Source organism: Siniperca chuatsi, linkage group LG21 (genome assembly GCF_020085105.1).
Source record: "Siniperca chuatsi isolate FFG_IHB_CAS linkage group LG21, ASM2008510v1, whole genome shotgun sequence".
NCBI lineage: Eukaryota > Metazoa > Chordata > Actinopteri > Centrarchiformes > Sinipercidae > Siniperca > Siniperca chuatsi.
Genome location: NC_058062.1, coordinates 3,222,664 through 3,239,656, shown reverse-complemented (window position 1 = coordinate 3,239,656; position 16,993 = coordinate 3,222,664). Strand labels below are relative to the sequence as shown.

The 16,993-nt window shown below is 38.9% G+C and overlaps 2 protein-coding genes across 2 annotated transcripts in view; one reads left to right on the top strand and one right to left on the bottom strand.

Moving 5' to 3' along the window:
* Window positions 1-16,993, top strand: part of LOC122869088 (RNA binding protein fox-1 homolog 3-like) — a 487,998-nt gene that overhangs the window by 66,361 nt on the left and 404,644 nt on the right. The window lies entirely within an intron of this gene.
* Window positions 1,085-7,400, bottom strand: LOC122869087 (ectonucleotide pyrophosphatase/phosphodiesterase family member 7-like). Its single transcript, XM_044181671.1, has 6 exons — window positions 7,034-7,400; window positions 6,462-6,607; window positions 5,495-6,124; window positions 3,766-4,000; window positions 1,831-1,942; window positions 1,085-1,525 (listed from the first exon to the last, which is right to left on the bottom strand). Exons 1-6 carry the CDS (start codon window positions 7,266-7,268, stop codon window positions 1,468-1,470), a joined length of 1,416 nt encoding a protein of 471 aa, XP_044037606.1. The 5' UTR covers window positions 7,269-7,400; the 3' UTR covers window positions 1,085-1,467.

Below are 16,993 nucleotides of genomic sequence, written 5' to 3'. Positions count from 1 at the left end.
AGCTGGTCTCAGCTAAAGCGCTGACAACATGGTGGAAATGTGGAAATTATGACACCTGGACGAAACAAAACTTTTGCAATACGAATGCGGGTCTATTTAGTAAAATCATATTAAATCTAGCCTGTTTATTTTTTTTATTTATATTAGTCTGTTTGTTTGTTAAGGACGATGCTTATTTATTAACAGAAAATAAGAATTGTAAATGAGCTGAGTTAACCTAGAAGGCTAATTTCCATCTGTTGTCCCAGGCCAGATGTTGAAACCCTGAAAATAGAATAAAACATCTTCTCTTATAATATTGATATATACAATATAAATATCATGCGTAAAATGTTGCAATTTTCATTTGTGAGGGAATGAGCTCAGGTAACTTCAGCAATGTCAAACTAGCCAATAAGTTAATTAAAATGTTTATATTTATGTGAGTTTTGTAATGTAAACATTAGTTGATTTAAAAAAGAATGCAAATTGTATAATTTAAATACTCCTAATGTCTAGTAAGGTGATTAAAAACTTCATTCAATGAAAGTTTTTCCAAGTTTAATAGTAGTTTTGGCCGTAAGATGTAGCCTTGCAGCTGTTGGTCAAAGCATACATACATACAAAACGTGCATTAGAAACTTTGTAATTCTAGTATTTCTAGTAATGTTTATATTTTTTTAATTTGATAGAAATACAAAAACATACACAAACAATGGAGTGTTGGGGAAAACTCCCACAAAGTCGTGAAGCATAGTGTCATTTTAAAAGTCTTAACCGGAAGTTCAGTGCTTCAGTGCCTAACTTGACACTATTACACGAAGAGAGGCGGGCAACTGAGAATGCGGTTGCTTAGATTTGTCCCTTGGCAGCCACCGTTCTTTGATCGAAACATGTTCTCTTATTAGTGTAAGTGAAAGTAGAGGCGTAATAAAGTAATCACTACTTTCTTCTCAAATCAGATCCTAAAACACGTTTTTTAAGACTAAGGTATTTTATCTTCATTTGATTACTTTTATTCTTTTTATGCTTCTTGTTTTAAATTGTTTGTGGTTCTAGAATAGGCTAATTAAAACGTATTCTGCAATAGCAATTAACAGACAAATTGTTGCTTTATGTTTATTGTCTCTTATTCAAGGTAACTAATGGTACTGCACAGTTTTAAGACAACTTCATAATCATAAGTAAAGGTAATTACACGAATATTCAAATTAGGTGTATTCATTCAAACATTTGATTACAGCATGTTGTGAAACAGACAGACAGCAATATACACACAATATACAATGTTCACTCAGAGGTTTCAACCAAATTACAAACAAACTTCGATTTCTCCGTTTTTGAACAAAAATAATAATTTGCACAACCGTGCTCTTTGATTCCTTGTGCAGTTCACAGAGTGCATTTCCTCGCATGGAGTAACACAGAACAGGGCTGTCCACAGGCAGCTGAGTCTCAGACTGGAGCCCACAGTTTCTTCTGTGATGATCAAAATGAAGTTTGTGTTTGCTCTTCCTTTTCTGGAAGATGTTTTGAACTTCCTGATCTGAAACACAGAAAAAAGAAATTCATGTAGACAGGACTGAGAGATAAATATTGTTCAACAACTCACTGTGTTATTGTTTTACAGCATTCTGTTGTTGATGATGATTGCATAAGTTGAAAATTAACAATAGTTAAGTTTTTGTCTGATGTAATGATTGCAGTGGAATCAACTGAAATATTATAAAGTGGTTTTGAATACAGTTGCCATATTGTGACATTAATATCAATATTATCCTTATTGCCCAGCCTTACAGGGGACAAACAGTAATGAGAAATAAAAATAGTTCTTAATTACTCATTCATTACCTTTTATTCTTGAGTATTTTGTGGGAGGTCATCACTATAAAAACTACAACAAGAAATCCAACCACTGCAGCCAGTCCAGTGAAGACATTTTGCAGAAAATTCACATTTTCACCTGAAATAAAACAGAAGATACAGAGAGAACACATTCACATTCGAAGTATGTGTTTTTGGAGGGTTGGTGCTGATATTCCCGGACTGATTGTGCACACTACTGGGATTTTGTGCTGATACTGAATGTCTTTAAAAGACCACATGTTATTTTACCCCTTCTGCTTTATTGTAATTCTTCTTAACTGTATGGCCGAGACACAAAATTCTTCTGTGTGTTCTGAGCTTCGCTTCGCCACAAGAAGATCCTGTTCACTGTAAACTGCAGCGATCAGTGGCATCAGTGTCTGGCAGCAGAAAACAACTTTGCGTGTGTGCGGACAAAATCAGTTCAAATTTAAACAGTCCCTTTTTATAAAATCTAAGTAGACACTTTTTTAGTGAAAATCAGGAAAAAAAAACAAAGAGCCTTAGGTATAAATGAGCATAACATGGAAACAAATAAAGTACAAGTGCCTAACAATTCTACTTCAGTACTTAAATGTACTTTGACCTCTAGCTGCTGTTCAACAGCTGGCTCTTAAGGTCAGATTTTGTAGACGCCACTTGCAAATGAACACACCAGACTCTAAAGACGATATAAAATCTCCAACTCAACACAATACACTTTGCAAAATTGTGAACTGCGTGAGCTAAAACACACAAGAACACTAAGTTTTGTATTCATGCAATACAATTAGACAAGTTATGAATACTACTTCTACTAGTACTAGGTCAGACAATAACAACTACTGCTAATCATATTAATATTCATTCATATTGATTTGTGCGTCCAATCAAAGTGTCACAACAAAATCAAGACAATCTAGTCAACCTGTGTAGTTTTGACAAAGAAAATTTAACAAAGGGATCGCATCCATGTCTGAGGTAGACGGCACTGACGGGACACTATCTGGTTTTGATTTAAAGATGATTTCAGTCTGGTTATATCAGAAAGATGATAGGTGTGTGAGATTCACTTTGACTGTATACATGACTTACAGAATGAGTGGTGATATTCTATATTTTTGGTATTGTCAAGGAATCCAATAAAAAGACCAAAAGCAACAATGAACTGATTGTACTAATGAGTATTGTGTGTGTATCCAAAACCTGATGGATCTTCTTCCTCTGAGCCATAGAGCTCCACTGTTGTCCAGAAACTATTAAAAACACATCAGTGAGCCGCACTGTTGCACTGGGTGACATGTTCCTTCATCACCATGAACACACACACTGGAGTTTATTCTGACTCAGTCCCACACACACCGTCCTGCTGCCCCAAACACTCACTAGAGTATTTGCACCACATGTGGATTAATCCGCCGCTGAAAATAGTCCCCAACAAATGCACTACTTCTTTCAGTTTGAGTAACATGTACTAAAAACTACAGTGAGCAGCTGTTTTAGAAAATTAGTGAGCCTTTTTTAAAAAAAACTATGTATTTGTGACATTTTTAAAGATTTATTTCTTCAGTGGGAACCAGTGGGCTTTGGGCTGAGTTCAAAATATTGAGAGATGGAATAACACATTGTTGGTTTTGGTTTCTTTTCATGGCATTTGTTGACAATAAGAAAAGAGAAGGAAATAGCATTGTTCTTTTAATTATTTAATACCACACACTTGGCATCAGATCTTTAGACCTCCTTTCTTAAAATCTTCCCAAACTTCCCATGAGCAATGCCAGATCTACTTTCCAGCTTTAACCTGCAGTAGCTCTATGTCTGATTTGGACATATGTGAAGTCAGAAATGATGGATGAATGGCCTAGCAATGAAGGAGCAGGTGTTGGAGCAACACACTTTCGAGGCCACGGGGAGAGACTCATTAGTCTGATATAAACTCACCCCGATTAATAGCGCTTGTAACTAGCATGTGTTTGGTGGTATTCAGGTGCCCGTCGTTGACCTCCGGCTGGATGCCCAGGATGTGACACATCAAGGGGTAGATGTTCACTGTCTCAAAGGGCCCCACCTCCAGGTTCTTGTGAAATGCTGGACCCACGGCCCTGAAGAAGGCCTTCATGTCCATCCCTTCGTTGTCAAAGCCGTGCTCACCCTTGTGGGACTGAACTGGAAAATACTGCAAGGACACGCAGGAATGGAAAACATAACTTGCATGACCCAGTTTGTTAGATTCAATTATTGTAACTTTTATAAGGCAGTGATTTTAGTAAAATGACCTTATCAGCAACAGAGTTCACACATGTTGGACTACTCTTATTTAGTCAGCAGAGGGAGATATTGGCCAAGTGAAAGAGTCGTTTCCATACTGATGAAAGCTTGTTTTCTCTTTGTGACTGTTTATCAACCAAGGAAATCTCTAAAATTTCCATTTTCATAAAATACTTATAAGACACGAATTCCTTTGATAATTCTGGAATATGTATTATGTATGTATCAGTATGTAGAATACCCAGTTATCTTAGCAATTATGTAACAGTCTCAAAAGGCTTATCCTTCTCTGAGATCAAACTAAAAGGACTTTAAGTGCCCATAAAGGGAGAGAACAAAGACTCAGATAACGCAGTCGTGATCATGGCTGGGCGTGACCTATACATTTTAGATAACCCGTTTCATCAGTGGATTCACAGGACTGATTATTTTCCTGATATTCATTCATTTGAAAACATTTTATGATTGAATTATTTTAGTCTTTAAATTAAGTTACGATTTAACGGTTCTCAGTACTAACTGACACATGCAGTTGCAAAGGTCCCGCACAGTGGACTCACTGGGTGAGTGTGGAGCCAAATGAAAACGCTAATTTTGAATTTTGAATAGCTTCATGGAGCTTTTGAGAGCACTGCATGTCATCAGCCAGGCCTGGATTATCCCGAGGACGTGCAAATGCACTTGATTAAAATTGTAATGTACTAAGATTAGAATTTAACTCCTGTTTCTGGTTGAAAAGAGTCCAGTTTCACCATTTCCTATGAGCAAAATGCAACTGGTAATTTAAGTATTAAAAGTCAAGACTTAATGTTATCTTCTAGAATGAACTGGATGGCACGTAAATATTATTTACCTGGTTATTTATCTTTATCAGTATATCAGTGCATGTCATTTGATGTCCATATAAACAGTTAACTGGGTCATAATCACATAAATTGCTGACTGTTGTTAATAAGTTACCGATGTCATTATACCACGAAACGTAAATGTTTTAGCATCTTTCGTTCTTAGTAATCTCAGAAGTTAAAGTAATGTTTTCACATTTTGCTGCTGTTTTAGAGCTGCGTTCGACAACTTGGCACACTGATGGGGCACAAATGGCAACCTGAGGTAACAGTTTACTTTAAAGGGTACATCTATAGGACTTGCAGTGAGCAGAAAACGTCTGCTGCACATCTCTCTATGGCTTTAAACTTTCCAGCATGTTTCATTTTTGGCCAAGTCAGTGATATCAGAGAAAACATATGATTTCACATGTCTGATCATTGCTGCAGCCTCTTAGTGATTGGGTTACAGTTGTATTTCTGCAAAATTCTTGCCTATAGCCTTACAGGTTTCTCTAACTACCAATTATTGAGCAAGAAAGATATAAAAAAAAGAAAATTTGAATCTGTCAACGCACCCCGTTGATGACATATCCAGGGTCGGACCATAAAATGATGGGGAGGATACGATCGTTTTTGGCGAAATGGAGGCGCTCTGGCATCTCCTCCTTCTTGTACACATGGAGGTGTGGATGGGCCCCTTTCAAGGCATTGTAAACTTTCTCCAGCTTGCCTGGCTTTGGTAACAGCATCCCAGAAGGGCCAAAGTCCACCAGGTGGAAGGACAGGTCTCTGAATGAGAAGCCCGGGATTTTGGACAGGGTGATCTCTTCCACCAGACCATTGCGGTACACCGTGGTCATGCCGTGGTCTGCTGTGATGATGATGTTCAGGCGGTCGGTCAGCCCGTGTTGTTCAGCTGAGTGTCGAATGTAGCCCACTGTTCGATCCACTTGCTTGACCATCTCCCGACGCTCTGGGGAGTCTGGGCCGTATTTGTGGCCTGTGCCATCTGGCTCACCAAAGTACAGGGATACAAAGTCCAGATCCTGGTCTCTGAACCAGCCCATCACTTTGTCTGCGTTTTCTCGCCAAGCGGTCTCATTCTTGTAGTTATAAAGGAATGGCTCCACTTCCCGCACCATAGCAACCTGTCCCTGGTAACTGGAAGCTGTGCCAGGAAAGTGAAGAGAGCCAGCTTTTAAGCCCTGGAATGGTAGGAAAAAGAGACACATTAACATCACACACATAAATATGACACATGTCGGTGTGTGCTGTACTGTTTACAAGCATGCCATGGGTTGCTAGATTTTTATTAATTTTATTAAATCTACAACTGAACTTTTTATGCAAACTTACAGCAGCTGTCATTTGCATGCAGTTAACATCTATACCTGCAAAATAATTTTGAATATAACTGCAGTGATCGACCTGAAATTATTCAGCAGGCTTTCAAAGGTATTTTCTCAAGAGAAATGGTTTCTAGTGCTGTAAACAGCAAAACAGTCTCTCACAGTGATAAGATGGAAATTGTGCTGCACAGACCTGTCTCTGCGCTGTGATCCAGATAGGCAGAGTCCCATTATCCCACCACTCATTCACAAACTGAGTCTGATAGTAAGGCTTCTTCTCAGTTGTGGTTGTGTTGAACCACATGTTGTGGATTACCCCGTGATTCTCAATGTAGCGGCCTACAGAAGAGAATCACTGTCAGTCTGCTTGCACTCATTATTCATAGCGTGACACATTCACATTAAAAATTCTATCAACTTAAAGGGCTGAGTGGCATGACGCTTTTGGACAAGGTCTTATGACCAACTTCGGAGATTAGAGGAATTTAATTTCAAGGAAGTTAAATTTCTTTTAGCTGGCACTGATGATTTGAGAGTCAAAATAAGAAAGGGAGCACAGAATTCTTCCCTCAGTCATCCAAGCATAATTATCTTAGTCAGCCATAAAAGCTGTTGGACCCTGGGACATTCAATTACAACTAATTCCTTTTTCCCGTGGCTTTTTTCAATCCTTCCAAAGTAAAGTCAAAGTTGTTTACTATTCCGCCATGATATGCAGATCCCCTGCCAACTGGAAGCACTGTTATAGAAAATGAAACACTTTACCTGTCAAGAGGGTGAAGTGTGTAGGACTGGTGACAGTGAGGTAAGGAGGTGTGACATACAGGGCTTTGACTCCATCTTTGGCCATTTTGTCGAGGTTTGGTGTGTCCACATCACGGTCGTAATCCCATCGGAAACCATCGAAGGAGATCAGCAGCACCTTCTGTCTCTGTTTGTTTGCCGGAGCTCCAAGGATGGACGAGGCCCAAAGGAGACAGAGACTTGCAGTCCACAGCATGGTGAACACAGGCACTTGACAGATCTTAACTGACTCTATCCTCCAGCTAAAACGCTCATTTACAAGAGGATCCACCTCTTGGCATCTCCTCTGAGGTTTCTGAAAACAACAGCTTCTGGCCAAAGTTTCACCAACTTATCTTATCTTGTAGATTGGACAGACTTTATCTCAGCACTTTTTGCATGCGGCCCAATGATGTTTATGAGCCACTTTTATGGCTGGGAGTTGTGTTCACAATGAACCCCCCACCCTGTTTTGCTCTTGAGGACTGGCAGTAAAGCAGATTAATCTCTTTGGGCATCATGGCTGTTTGTTTCCCCCTAACTCGCTTGTTGATGCTGTCTTTCTGTTTGTCTGCCTGCCCGTCTGTGTGTCGGAGTTTCCTGTGAATCATTGACAATGGGGGAATGACACTTTGATGGGTTTCACCTTGAGTTGGGATGGTGAATGATTGATCTGACACCAGGAAAATGAAGAGGAAAATGAGAGTATATATCTCTTCGTCAGCTAGCAGTGGTCTCTCGGGAAGAAAAGACCCTAATAGACATATTAATTTTAATAACTCTAACGTGTATATTAGCCCCAGGATATTGTTAAAAAATCTACATTGATTTTTTAGCAATTGCCATGACGATGGACAAACTATTAAAAAGTGAACTGCAGCCTCCTCAGTGTTTCAGCTCAGATCATTCTCAGCGTACTCATCCAGACATTATATATCACTGCATTGTGATGTAACCTTAACAAGCTAACTCTTCAAATTTGTTCTTTATTGTGTGTGTCCTTGGCAGAGGTTCAAGGGAACTGTCCAATCTTTATGGAGATATGGGATAACATTCATCAGCTTTCATTTACCTCATTCATATTCATTAGGTTTCTCATATTAACTCTATCTGCTCGTCGTCCACTGTCAGCAAGATTTGGAGTGTTTTGGACTGCTGAGACTGGTGCAAGTCTCAGATCTTTGCTATGAGAACTTTATCAAACACACACACTCTGAACTTGAGGGGCAAGCAAACTTAATCTGACCCTCTCAATCCTGCACAGAATTTCCACAGGGATTCTCACATTTTCTTGAAGAAGAAAAGTGAGGTTTTTGCCTTTAGCACTCCCTGCTGCCCATACACAACCACTGCAGTACACCCTCCCCAGACAGAAAGCCAAAACAACTTCAACAATTAGCGCCAGAGCATGTATATTAGTAATAAACAAATTAAGAACATGGTATTAACCAGGCTGAAGATGCAGTGCTAATTTAGACTTCTGTTTAACTTTTATAATATCTTTGGTCCATCTCTATAAGATTTTACATCCTTTGAACATCAGTAAATCCTCTGAGATATTAGGTTCATACTACTGTACAAACTTCTGAATCTGTCACTACAACCCAAACAACCAATCTTAACCAATCAAACAAAAATGAACTGGAGTAGATGTCAACTCATGTATCCTTTTTGACGGATGTTTTTAATGTTTAACTCCCACACACTGTCTTGCTTACTGCTGGTATATTTATTTTATAGGACGTTTCGAAGTAAAAACTTCATCATGTACATTTTAAGAACAAGCATCACAACAGTTCCATATACTCTGCATACAGTACATACAGTAGATATAGGGTAAATCGTGCATCAGAGGAAGACAGGTAGATAAAGCACCAAATCAGAGTGATGACAGTAATAATAATAATAATGATAGTAAAGGCACATGGTCACACAGAGCCACACGCAGACCTACAGAGACTTCAGGGGAAATACCTGAGCTGGTTTGGTTAGGCACAGTTAAAGGCTTGTGAGTAAAAGTGTGTGTTTTAGGTGACTCTTGAAAATGTCGATAGTGGGAAGAAGAGAAATCCAAAGTTTTGGGGCAGCGATAGAGAAGGCCCTGTCCCCACAACACTTAGTCCTGGATCTTGGGACTCACTGTGTGATATGGGGACAGGAGTTCTGTAATGAGGGGGCAAGACTTTGCAACAAAAGCAAAAGATTTTAAAATCAGCCCTGTAGCTAAGAGGCAGCCAGTGAAGGGAGGCAAGAGTGGGAGTAATGTGCAATAATCGAGGATATGAAGGCATGGAGGACTTTCTCCAGGTCAGAAGTACAGAGAATGAATCTGAGTTTGGAGATAATCCAGAGCTGCGTCTTAATTTTACTACCTGATTGATTTGTTTGCCAAACTTCAATCCTGAATCGAATATGACTGCAAGATTTTAACAGAGAGGGCCAATGGGCCAAGATGAGGAGAGATAATGTTGGTCAAATGCTGTGGTCCAAATAAAATAACTTCTTCTTTTATTCTCATTGAGCTGAAGTTTGCAGCCATCCAGGATTTGATGTCCCGAAGACAGTTATTGAGGTCAGTGAGTTTGCTGTAGTTATTCGGCTCTAGGGGGAGGTAGATCTGAGTGTCATCTGCATGACAGTGAAAAGATATGTTATGTTTTTGAATAATGTGGCCTAGCGGAAGCAAATAGATGGAGAAGAGGATTGGGCCTTGGAACCTTGGGGGACACCATAGGAGATGGGGGCTGAGGAAGAAGATAAGTTGCTAATAGAAACACTGAAAGATCTGTTGGATAAATATGAAGTAAACCAGTTTAAGGCAGAACCAGAGACCCCCGCCTATTGGTTTGCATAGTGTTGCTGCTGCCAGCCCTATCTTTCTACACTGAGTTTGCCTTTGATAATGGCCATCAATAATGAATAAATTCATTTCATTATAAATTTCATTTATATTTAGTTTACAGAAAAAGGTTAAGAAGCGTGTGCTCAATTGAAAAAGAAAATAAAAATAAAATAATAATAATAAAAATAAATAAATAAGAAATATACAGCAATCCCTCTTCACTTGGCCTGGCTCAGTTTTAAAGCCATTTTCGGGGTTTCTACAGGTTTCCAGGGGAAAACTAATCGAAAACTATCTCACTATTTCCGGAGTGTGACCTTAATTTACATTATAGACGCCAAGCCCAACTGTAAAAGCAGATGTTCTGGGTTCAGTCTCTGCTGAATCAGAAGTGCTGTGCGTTTGTCTTGCCACTATATCTTGCTTCAAGATCAAGATTGTTTTCCCCAAACAAATAGGTTTCATATCTGTGACATATTCTACAGATATAGACAATGAAACTGTAGTAAAAGGTGTAATGCTGCTGCTATGATGTCAACATGACTATCAACAAATCCTTTTCACTGTCTATTTTTGCTTAGAACCGCACGCGTCACGTGGAAAAAATAGGCAACTCGCCGAATCTCTAGATGACACGCTGCTCATGCAAGCTGTGTGACTGCTCTAAACTGTTAACATGGGTGCTGAAATGAAAAGCAAGAGGTTCTGTGATATGTATCTGTATGGGTGTGTGTGTGTATATATATATATATATATATATATATATATATATATATATATATATATATATCTTGTCACGCTTGTTCATATACCTGATGAAGGTTGTTTGAATCAAATATAAACCGGCAGTAATCAAGACAATCGAGAGTTTTTCACTTTTTCTTTGAGTTGTGCTGTCCTCACATGCACCTGTCACACATTCAGGTGTGCAGAGATTTGATGATATTGTCGACTCTTTAAAGATTAGTGCCTTGAGATCTGGATAAAAACACCAATTTTTTTTTTCATGATGCTGTTACAGCCTATTTAGCTTTACATAAAGGCTCTGAATAAACATGCAGAGTAAAGCTGCTCAGTTTCAGCCAGAGAAAATGTAAGTAGGTGTTTCAGTGCTGTATGCCTGGATGTAAGGATTTATTCTAATCTTTATACAATAGACCTAAATGTCACCAGAGTTGTATAAAATTATGCAATTTGTACTGTTCTATCATCCTAAATGCAGCATTTCTTTTAAACATTTGGTGTCAGCAATGTTTTACTAAATCACAACATTTTCAAATGTAGTGTTTATGAGTATACTTGTTAGGATTGTCAGGCTAAAAAACATTAACTAACTCATCTCACGAACAAGCAAACTGTTTAAAATTTGAATTTCCACAGTGCACATAAACTGTTTACTCTAAAATCAGAATTGCTGATTGTAAATGTAAAATATATAAACACAACCATCCTTTGTAGGTGAAAATACATTCTTAACTGCATCTGCATTCTGCTCACTTTGGAGTTTGAATGGCAAGCTGCTTCTTCCCTGCTGTGACTGGAAGTAGACCATCAAGTTCATGCCAGCGTACCGAGATCGATGTGTTTTGAATTGTGAGCAAACAAACTTTTAATGCATGAATGACTTATTATCAGGGTACATACAAGTCCAAGTGTAAAACCACAGGAAAACTCCAGTGGATGTGCACTCCATCCTCAAATATAGTTCTTACTAAATAACTGCTTTCCCTTTAATACCACAACATTTTAAGAGTCTGTCCAACATAGTTAATTGCCGTCATACTGGAGAAACCCAGTATGTTGTTTTATCAGTTTTGGTAGCAGGTATTCAAAGAGCTCAAACAAGGCTTAATGAAAAATACTGATCATAATCCAAATTATCTATGTAACTTGAAAACACACACACATTTCAATTGTCATCAAATTGGGCCCAATATTAGGGAGTTTGTAGACTGAAAAAATGTTTTCCACCTGGAAACATTTTTCATACTTGTTCTTAAGCCATTAACACAACCGAGGGAGAAAACAATTTTGATCAAACTGGATCACCAGAATTTTAGTTTTTCTCATTTCCCTCTGAGGCTTCCGTAGACCTCCCCTAGCCGCTCCGTTTGACGTACCGTGCCGACTCGGCTCCTTTATACACCCGAGCACCTCTTCAGTGCCAGCTTCCTACACTGAGCATTGCCATTGAACATAAATGGCTGATGGCAGAAGCGCATTCATTCACATCCATTGTTATTGTTGCTAGCTAGCTAGGTAGCACTAACTATCTAATGTCCATGTCAGCACTTAATCAAACTGAATTTATCCTCAAACTGACCTTGAGCGTCTGTCTGTATCATCGGACAAAGTCTATATGTGAATGCTGCTCCCGTTATGTGTGTTGACTTTGATTTGATAACAATGACATTAACATTTAGAGTGGGTGGCAGTCAGTTCCGCCTGAATGGCACAGTGTACGTAACATACTGTATTAAAATTGAACAGCAGGAATATGACAGCAGATGTCCCTATAATACAGTAGCTCTTCCTCCAGCATGTAATCATTTTCTCTTCAGTCAACTGGCATCTTGAATCTTACAGTGGCTAACCTAAAGTGTATCAGCTTACCTCTTCACTAATTCCTTATTCGCTCTCTTGAGCAGTCTGTAGAGTAAATATGACTGTTCTTTCTTTGCTATATGTTGCTTGCAGAGGTTGTGTCACAAGCAGTTATTTAGTGGTACATCAGAATGTGGAAAAATATGAAATCCAGTTAATGATCAGCTAAAGGCTTAACCATGAAAGATACCAAAAATATAGATAATACTATAATTTTAGAAAAGCCTTGATTTGTACTTTTACCTTAAAGCTTACCTTGCTACAACTTGCCATGTTAATAACCAGGTATGATATGGGTGTCTAAACCAAAATGGGTTTCCTAAATGACCATATTTTAAAAGATTTTAAATGACTTAAAAAAGATTCTATATATTTGTTAGCAGTCTATATACTTGTGTTTAAAAATATATGTTTTCAGTAGTAGGGACTTCACAAAGTATTAAGAGATGAACTAACGTTGGTTTTGGTCTTTTCGTGGGATTGTTGACAATAAGCAAAATACGGAAAGACTCATCCTCTACTTTAGAACAAGAGTCCAAAGCCCTACAGGCTTCAGCGATCATTACAAACCCACACCCACAAAATGAAACAGAGCAAAAATCATAGTGACTATTCTGTTGTTTAAGATGTGCAAGTTGTCCTGAGGGTGGCACTAGAGTGTCCAGAGTGCAGAAGGTTCATCCTGGTGAGCATGAATGTTCTTAGTGAATTTCATGTTCTTGTGAATGTTCGTGTGAAAATTTTGGCCTGACAGTGGTGAACGCTCTCTAAAATCAGCCTCTCCTGGACTTGCAGGGCAACAACATAGACAGATAAATGAAAAAAATGCAAGGAAGAAAAAAAAAAAAAATAAATATATATATATATATATTAAATTACATTGCAATTGTGGCTTTAACAGATATCTATGGCCTGGAAGGAACGCTTTTCATATTAGTGGTGGACAACATTGATGAGCCAATATGCAGTAAGTAGTAAATGACCATTATTACCCTGAAATATCTCTAACTCTAGCATGTGTACCATATGTGTGTACTGTGTATGTGTGTGTGAGACAGAGAGAGGGAGAATGAGTAAGAGCTGGGAGCAGAGTGGAGGTGGCTCAGGCTTGTGGAGGCAGCTAGGCTGATTTGCGGCTTCATTCCAGCGCGTGGGCCCTTTCAGGCTCTGTTGCCTGTAACAGGTTGACGTGATAAACTCTGTAGCCGAGCCAGTCAGATGTGGCACAGTGGAGGCGCCCTCCTCCTCGCTCCTCTCCCCTTGGCCTGGTGTCTCATTGTGGCGCTGTGGGGCTTCAGTGTGCTGGCATTACACTTTCACACGGCAGTAATTGATTTCTTTAATTTGCTTCAAGAGAAACTGTTGTCAGCCAACCAGGCAGCCATTTTTCAGGCCACTTTAATTAAATGCCAGGTCTTTAGGTGTGATATGAAATTCGTTTGGCTCCTCTGATCTTCTACTCCTCAGACAATTCATTAACATTTTCGTTTCTGCTTTTATGTTTTACACAAAGCTTCAAAAAGGAGCTCATCAGTGACATTTCGGTTCCTGCGCTATACATTCAATCATTTATTTAAGTGCATTTAAACTAGAGATTAAGTGCAGTGTGGCTGTTTCACTCGAGATAATACAGAGTCTGTAGAGCCTCAGTCAGCTGAGGAATTCAAGAGAATATAAAAGCAGGCCTCTAGTTGGGTGTCTTTTATTGGAGGCCCTGTTATATATTGTAACTGTTTCAGGTTACTAAACTGTACCTAAAGACAAGGAGATAATAGAATTAACTCCAGTCAATGTCAAACAAAGATTCAGGTCCATATTCCTCACTTTCTTAAATCTTTCACGCTCTCGTGGCTAGCAGCTACATTAATCTATGTCTGTGGTGAACAGGTTTCATCCTGATGGCCTTTGTCTTTTTCACAAAAATCAAAAGTGTCTATAATCTGTTGGGAATTATAGGTTTAATAATATCATCGCTTTTACATCTCATGTAATACCTGATGAAACAACACAGGGCAGGTGTATCTTTGGTCTAAAGCAGCAGAACCATTTATTTCAGCCATAATAGCAGGGCATCAGGCACACCTCCCTAATAATATCCTGATGCCTCCCCACTCACTCTGACTCAGAGATCTTCTGAAAGGCCCCTCTCCACTCATCCTCTCAGAGTGGCCTTCCTCTCATGGAGATGAACAGCAGCTGCCTCTTCCTGCCTCCCACCATACGTCAACACATCAGCACCACTCTGCCTGCCTGCCTTCAAACACCAAAAAATATGAGGCTCGCTAAACCCGAAAGAATAGCCTGCTGCAGTTCATATTACAATGGTTGATATGTGTTGACAAAAATATTTTTGCTGGTGAATACCTCAGTTACAGCTAGACTGAGCTTGCATAGCAGGATTTTGTAAAATAGTTGTGGAATTGAGTAGAAAATCTAGGGAATGTATGAAAATTATTTTGGAGCAGGGGGCAGAAAAGGATCACTACACTCTCCTTTTTGCATAGGTCAATTAAAATTTATTTATATAGCACATTTCATACAATGTAAGCTCAATGTGCTTCACATACAACAAATGTGAACAAAATAAAATAAGACATGAATACATATTGAAATACATATTAAAAGAAAAACAAATTCACCCACCAACATAAACATACTCACCCACATATACCCAAAGAGAGAGAGAGGGATGGACGGACAGGCAGACAGACAGAAGCACTTGCTAGTCATAGGCCTAAGAGAACAGGTAGGTACATCTTATATCATCAGGCAGTTTGTTCCAGAGAGTGGGCCCATAATAACTGAATGCACCTTCACCAGATTTACTACTGATCGTGGGTCAGTTAGGAGACCAGTGTCTGATGATCTGAGGGTTTCGTAGGGTTTGTAAGCAGTGAGCAGATCAGAGATGTATTTAGGAGCTAGACCATTAAGTGCAATATTTTGAAATCAATTCTGTATTTTATTGGAAGCCAGTGAAGTGATCTAAGTATAGGAGTAATATGTCCAGTTTTTCTTGTTCGAGTGAGTACTCTGGCTGTAGCATTTTGAATGAGGTGGAGCCGTCTCACAGTCTTTATGGGGAGTCCAGAAAGAAATAAATGCATGATTAATTTTTTCAGCGTCTGACTGAGACAAGATGGATTTGACTTTGGAAATATACAGGGTAGTATACACTGTTTAGGTTGTGCTTTAGGTTGTTCCACCACTTTTGTCCAGAGGGAAATATCTGAACAACTTTTGGATGAATTGTGATTAGATTTTATACAGATCTCCATGGTCCCCAGAGATGAAGCCTGATCATTCTGACTTTTCCTCTAGCGCCATCATGAGGTTGACATTGTTGGTTTTTAGTGACATATCTCAAAAACTATTGAATGGATTGACATGAAATCACTTTTTATCTAGTGCCACCAACAAGTCAGAGTTTTCACTTATCCATTGAAAAGTGGCATCTACTAGATGAGTTGACAATTTTGCACAGACATTCCTGGTTTCCAGACGATGAACCTTAATAACCTTGGAGATCCCCTGATCCTGTAGCACCATGAGGTTCACATTTGTGGTTTTGAGGGAAATATCTCGACAACTATTGGATGGATTGCCATGAAAAAATTTATTTTGCCCATTACTTTGGTTTATGACCAAATACCTGCAAAACTAATGGCATTACCATCAGCCTCAGCTGTACTTTGTGTTTAGTGATAACTGGCAAATGTTAGCATGCTAACATGCTAAACTGAGATGGTGAACATGCTAAACATTATACATCAGCATGTTAACGTTGTCATTGTGAGCATGTTAGTGTACTGATGTTAGCAAATAGCTCAAAGCGCCACTGTGCCTAAGTAAGTAAATTTATATACCACCTTTCAAAACCTAGGTTACAAAGTGCTTTACAACAGGATAAAAGGTTAAAAGAACAAAAAACAAAAACACAAATCAAAATATGATAAATGACTCAAGCACAAAAACATGCTGTGACTTAAAACACCCAAGGGAGTTTGTTGACCTGACTCCCAGGGGGAGACTGTTCCACAACCTGGGACCCAGGACAGCGAACACAAAGTCCCCTCGTGTTTTCAGTCTTGAATGACATACAACTAGCAGGCCATAAGGCGTTAGCAGTTCACTAATACACTCTGGAGCGAGATTATTCAGAGCTTTATAAATGAGGAGTAGGATCTTGAGTTGAATCCTAAATTTAATCGGAATCAGAACCGGGGTGATGTGAGAGCGTTATGAGGTCTTGGTTTAGTAATCTTGTAATGCTGCAGAGTTTTGGAGTAACTGTAACCGGGTAACAGCATTTTGACTTAGGCAGGAATACGGAGTATTACAGTAGTCCAAGCGGGAGGACACAAAAGCATGGATAACCATTTCCAACTGTTATTACGATAACAGTGGCCGTATTTTTGCAATATTCCTCAGGTGAAAGTATTTTATCAAATTTTAGCTGGTAGTTAAAAATGATGCCTAGGTTTTTGGAGAAAGTA